The sequence below is a fragment of the Vitis vinifera genome, chromosome 2, assembly GCF_030704535.1.
Source record: "Vitis vinifera cultivar Pinot Noir 40024 chromosome 2, ASM3070453v1".
Lineage (NCBI taxonomy): Eukaryota > Viridiplantae > Streptophyta > Magnoliopsida > Vitales > Vitaceae > Vitis > Vitis vinifera.
Genome location: NC_081806.1, coordinates 16,069,153 through 16,075,575, shown reverse-complemented (window position 1 = coordinate 16,075,575; position 6,423 = coordinate 16,069,153). Strand labels below are relative to the sequence as shown.

Genomic DNA, 6,423 nt, shown 5'->3' with positions numbered 1-6,423 from the left:
AATGAAATACTAATTTGAATTCACGTAGTTTATATATATATATATACAAAAATTATTAAATAATTTCAAAATACTAAATAAATATTGTTAATATATTAATACGATGTGTTAATACCAATAGGGTATGAATAAACATTTTTAAAATTATTACTTTTATAATGAAATATAAGTACAACATAAATGCATTATACTTATAATATAAATACACTATCATTACAATATATTATAACATAATTTAATTTATTTTTATTTAATTTTTTCACGTGCTATATTACCCAATGAATAATTGTGAGTTATTCCATTTAATAGGTGTGTGTTAGTCAATTGAATATTTATATATTATTCAATTGATGCATGCTCGTAAAAAATAATTATTTATTATATTATGATAACAAAGTTTTTAATTGTATGTTTTATATATAAAACGATATAATAACTTTAGAATATGATTTTTTTTTTTTTTGAAGTAAACATACGGAAATTTCATTAAACATCATAATGAAGACAAGAAAGAATACATTGCGGGGGTGTATAACCCCAAATGTGTAGACTAGTAAAAGAACCTGCACCCTTGGCTAAGCAATGGGCAGCAGAATTCGCTGATCTACGGGCATAAACAACTTGGACATCAACCAAGTGTTGTAACACATCTAAACAGTCTGCAATAATGAAACCAAAGCTTGTATTTGGGCAAGATTTGTGCTGAATAGCTTGAACAACACGCAGACAATCGATCTCCACTACAATCCTGCTTCTTGATCGCTCATGAATCCAACTTAAAACTTCGCGAACACCCAAAGCCTCTACAACTTCAGGAAGGGTTTGATGTGGAAAAGGCTTGGAAAAACCACCCATAAAGCGTCCCTAATGATCTCGGAAGACAGCACCTATAGCGCCTTTATCCGGAAATACAGCCCCATCCACATTAATCTTAATCCAGCCATAATCTGGTTTCTGCCATTTGGAACTATATGAAGGAACAGTCACTGCAGTAGCCAACGTCTCATTTGCATGAAACCAACTTTCCAACATTGTGAAACAACCATTAACAACTTGCTGCGAATGCCGAATTCTACCATTCCAAACAATATCATTTCTACGCCACCATAATCCCCAACAAACAGCAAGATATTTAGCAAATACAACAGAGTCACAATATGCAAACATCGTAGCTAACCAATCCACAAAACTTCCAAAATTACCTTGTAGCATAGCAAGACCAGATTCATCCCAAACATCACGAGTAGCTACACATTCTACAAGAGCGTGAAGGGTAGTTTCTGGTTCTGATCTGCAGATGGGACAACACATTGGAGTGTCAACATGGCGAATAGTCAAAGCAAATCTTGTAGGTAAGCAATTCCTTGCCGCCCTCCAAGCAAAATTTAGAATTTTGGGAGGTGTTGTAACCTTCCATAACTGAGCCCAAACAAAATTAGAATCGACATCACTAGCCACAAGAGCTGCAGATTGTCTAAAACATCTCAAAGCACCATAGCCGCTTCTGGCAGTATATTCACCTCTAGCATCAAAACTCCAGGAGATCTGATCTTCACGACTTGACATAGGAAGTGGAATATACAATATGAGGTCGGCATCTCTAGCCATAAACTTGTCCCTTATGAAATCCTCACGCCACAACCCTTCAGTAATTAACTCGTCCACTTTAATTTCGTCGAAACCAGCAATAGGAGGAGTAATGATAAGTCGATTTGAATTGTCAGGCAACCAAGAATCGCCCCAGACCTGCACCTTTGTCCCTGATGCAATAGACCAGTAATAGCCCCTTTTGAGTAAATCTTGAGCTGCTAAGATACTACGCCACATGTAGGAGGGATTACTACCCAGCTCGGCATTAAGAAAGCTCGAATTTATGAAATATCGGGCTTGAAAAATTCTAGTAACAAGACTATCCAGATTTCGTAAGAAACGCCAACCTTGTTTGGCAAGTAGAGCAAGGTTGAAATCCTCTAACTTGCGAAAACCCAAACCCCCATCTTTTTTCTGCTTACACATTTTACCCTAGGACATCCATCTGATACTTCTACGCTGAGGATTAGAATCCCAAAAGAAGCCATTCATCATAGACTCAATATCCCGACAGAGGTCTTTAGGAAGTAAAAGCAATTGCATAACATAAGTCGGAATAGATTGAGCTACCGTTTTCAAGCAAATTTCCTTTCTAGCTCTCGACAAATGGCGACCATTCCAATTCTGTATTCTGTTCCACACTTTACGCCTTACAAATTCAAAAAGCTGCTGTTTATTTTTCCCCACCACAGCTGGCATACCCAAATAAATACCGGGATCAGCTTGTTCCTTAACTTGTAGTATCGAACAGATACCACGTTTAACAACATCATCAGTGTTGCGAATAAAAGTAAGAGCAGACTTATTCAGATTAATCTCTTGACCTGATAAATTCTGATATCGCAACAAAATCTGCTTCAAGCTCCGGCTTTCACTTTCGGTTGCTTTAAAAAACAGGTACGAATCGTCGGCGAAAAATAAATGCGAAACCGTTGGGGCTCCTCTCGCCACACTACAACCATGAAGAACACCACAATGCTCACCCTGTTTCAAAAGAGCTGACAACCCTTCAGCCGCCAAAATAAAAAGATATGGAGACAAAGGGTCTCCTTGGCGCAATCCTCTCGTTGGGTAGATAGGACCCAGTAATTCACCACCAAAAACAACTTTGTAAGAAACAGTACATACACACATTCTCATCCATTCCAGCCATTTTGAACTAAACCCCATCGCTTCCAAAACAGCAAACAAATAATTCCATTCCAGTTTGTCATGCGCCTTGGATATATCGATTTTAAGAGCAGCATATCCAATTCGTCTTTCCCGTTTACGCTTCAAGAAATGCAAAACTTCATGAGCAATAAGGATATTGTCTATAATCGAACGCCTAGGAACAAAAGCGCTTTGTGCCTCCGAGACAACGCCATCTAAAACTTTCTTCAATCTGTTTGTCAGAAGCTTAGAAGCAATCTTAAAAATCACGTTACACAATGATATAGGCCGAAGATCAGTCATACTAATAACCTCTGATTTTTTAGGTATAAGAACGATATTAGTACGGGTTAGAGAATCTGGGAACATACCATCATTCAGCCACCCGATACAAGCATTCGCGACATCCTCGCCTACAATCTCCCAGTGTCGTTGGTAAAAACCCGGACTAAATCCATCATTACCCGGAGACTTATCCGGATGCATGGCGAAAAGAGCATCCTTCACTTCCTCAACAGCAAAAGGCCTAGTCAAAGACTCATTTTGTTCCACAGAAATAACAGGAGAAATAAGAGATTGAACATCAGATATATCACAACCCCCACTTCTAAAAAGCTGCTTGAAATAATCAACCACAATCTATTTAGCACCATTATCCACACCATACATCTGACCATCCTCGCCTCTTAAATTTGCAATAGTATTACGGCTTCGACGTTTTGATGCGGCTAAATGGAAGGCTCTACTATTGGAATCCCCAACCTTCAACCAAAACAATTTGGCCCTTTGTTTCCAATATTCCTCTTCTTGCCGAAGAACCAGATTTAATTCATATTCAGCATGGTTAAGCAGTGCGACATCCCCAGAAGCCCCTGCCCATTTGAGAACCTTAATCTGATTTTTCAACTCCTTAATCCTGGATTTCCACTTCAATCGTAGTCTCTTACCCCAATCTTCTAAATCCTTGCTACACCGAACCAATTTGGACATCACATCCGAATCTCCATTAGGGCCCCAAGACTGCCTAACAACCTCAACACACTGCGGCTCCAGGGACCAAGAATTTTCATACTTAAAACGTCTCAAGCTTTGACGAGGCACAAACTTCCTTAATTCCAAAAGAACAGGGAGATGGTCGGACGTAGAAACAAAGAGATGAATAAGACGTGACTGGTGAAACAAGTGTTTCCAATCCGCAGAGACTAAAGCCCTATCCAACCTCTCCTCCACCCACCGAGTAGTTCCCCTACCTCTTTCCCAAGTATACGCATAACCCACATACCCCAAATCAGAAAGACCACAATTCGTAACTACTTGGCGAAAAGCTTCAATCAAAGAACCAGGGTGAGGATGATTTCCACATTTTTCAGATTGATGCATCAACTCGTTGAAATCACCTATAACACACCAAGGAAGAGAATGAGCAGCATGGAGATTTCGGAGAATTTCCCAGGAGGAAGAGCGCTGCGATCTATTTGCTAGACCATAGAAGCCTGTTAGTCTAAACATGCGCTGGTTTTCAAGAGTAACAATAGCATCAATGTATCGGTCATGAGAGCCCAGAATAGTAACTTTATCTTTACATCTCCAAATCAGGCCCAACCCAGCACTATGACCCCGACAGTTCACACCATAAGAACCTTCGTAATTCAATTTATTGGCAATTTCAGAAATTCTAGCAGAAGTACAAAAAGTTTCAATTAAGAAAATAACTTCGGGCTTTTTTTCACGGACCAAGTTCGTTAACAACCGAACCGTCTCTAGGCCGCCTAGCCCACGACAGTTCCAACTAAGGCAACTCATTGTTCTCGGCGGGCCTGACCAACAGAGCCCGCCAATTCCAAGTTTTTTGGATGATGATCATCAGCAGTAGAAAAATCACCCTCCATTGGATCATTAGTTGAATGGGCTTCTTGGGTAAGGCCCACTCTCTTGCGCTTTGGTTCAACCCCTGTCACGTCCACCTCTTCAAAAAATACTGATTCAGGTAATTTATTCACAATCTGGTCAGCTGTAAACTTCGTGGTTTGAGGCGCAGATGTTGGCTCCACTTTCTTGCCATTACCATCCTCATGTGGTCCATGTATGGTAATTGCCCCTTTCTGTTCTCCATCACTACCCACATTTGAATTCTCCCTATTCCCGCCGCAATCCATGTCATCCCCAGAAGGTGGCGAAATCTTCGCCTTTCCATCTTCAATCGTAAGCATCACCAGAGCTGCCTTGAGCCATTTCTCCCCAATCCGTAACTGAGCTGCACGTCGCGGAAGAGCCCGCAATTCAGGACCATAGTTACGAACATTAACACCCTCTTTCGTGGCATAATTCAGACGACAGAATTTTTCTCCATGGCCTAACATACCGCATTGAAAACAATATGTGGGGAGCCTTTCATACCGAATTGTCACCTGTATCATACCCTCTCCCTTTGGTTTCTTCAGGTTTATCATCTTCTTAAGGGGTTTCAGTACATCAAACTTGATATGGATCCGCATATAATCCCTTCTAGCACCCAAGTAGTTATTTGGGTCTGACTCCAAAAACTCACCCAAGTGGCTTCCAATCTTTCGCGCAATAGAATCCGACATATTGTATCATGCAATTGAATCCACATAGCCAGTTCATTAAGATCAACCTTATCCAAATTATCCCCCTGCGCTACACGTTCAAAGATAAGTGGGTGGTTGTCATAAGTCCATGGACCACTCTCTTGAATTCTCCGGATGTCTGCTTCATGGCCGAACTGAAAAAGAAAACGTTGCGGATAGATCTCCTGTATTGAAATACCCATACCTGGCCTCCAGTTAGCAGCCATGACTTGGCTCATTTCATTTAACCTGATAAAACGCTCTGTAAGGAAACGCCCAACCAAAGCGAATCGTAGGTCGTACTTCGTCACCGACTGTTCCTCGTGAAAATCCGTATCTTCCACTTCGATTTCTTCGTCATCCAACGCCACTGTCGCCACCTTATTTGTGATGTTCTCCACATTTGTGTTGTTATTGGACGAGGATGCCATGCATGCAAAAAATTATTGAATAAAGGAAAAAGCAGAAAAAGGGAAAAAGGGTAAAACTTAGACAGGAAATAATAAAATAGGTAAAGATGCAGAAGGAAAAGAGAATGAATCAGAACAGAAATTAATATAATAAGTAAAAGATGAAGAGTGATGTGATGGGAGGGAAAAGGGTTAAGGATGAAGAACAGACAAAGAAACAAAAGGAGAGAGAGCACTCAAAGAGAGGCAAGGATATGGTTTTTATTTATGAGATATTAAAAATTATTTTTTTTTACAAGGTTCTTTAAAAAATCTCAATTTAAAAAAAAACAAAATTTTAAATAGTTAATTGTTCAAAAGTGATAACAATTTTTTTAAGTTGAAAAATGTACCGTTGATTGCCTATCAACATGTACTTATCATCAGGTATGGGCCCCACATCATTGACAATCTCAATTTATTTATAAATAATATAAAAAACATATTAAAGGGTAAAATTGTCCTCTAAAAGAGTGAGCCTTTATAGTCATTATGTTTTTTAACCCACTCTTTTGGGTAATTCTCCCAAAAAATAATCCAATTTTTTTATTTTTTTTTTCCATCAATCAAAATATATTGTTTTTTGTACTGCTCCTTGGCCTAAGGGAAGGTTTCTAGGTTGTTGAATCCTGAAGGTAGAATGT

General features: G+C 39.4%; 1 protein-coding gene across 1 annotated transcript; it reads right to left on the bottom strand.

The window, feature by feature from the left end:
• Positions 1 to 2,022: 2,022 nt before the first annotated feature.
• On the bottom strand, positions 2,023 to 4,545 carry LOC104877459 (uncharacterized). Its single transcript, XM_010645714.1, has 2 exons — positions 3,410 to 4,545; positions 2,023 to 3,268 (listed from the first exon to the last, which is right to left on the bottom strand). Exons 1-2 carry the CDS (start codon positions 4,543 to 4,545, stop codon positions 2,023 to 2,025), a joined length of 2,382 nt encoding a protein of 793 aa, XP_010644016.1.
• Between the last annotated feature and the right edge of the window lie 1,878 nt (positions 4,546 to 6,423).

Bases quoted from the DNA above. Each gene is read 5' to 3' on its own strand.
- LOC104877459 (XM_010645714.1), bottom strand. From the start codon at position 4,545: ATGAGTTGCCTTAGTTGGAACTGTCGTGGGCTAGGCGGCCTAGAGACG. The intron at 3,269-3,409 runs GTATGGTGTGGA...GTCTTTGACTAG, and splicing joins AGAGGCGAGGATGGTCAGAT to GCCTTTTGCTGTTGAGGAAG.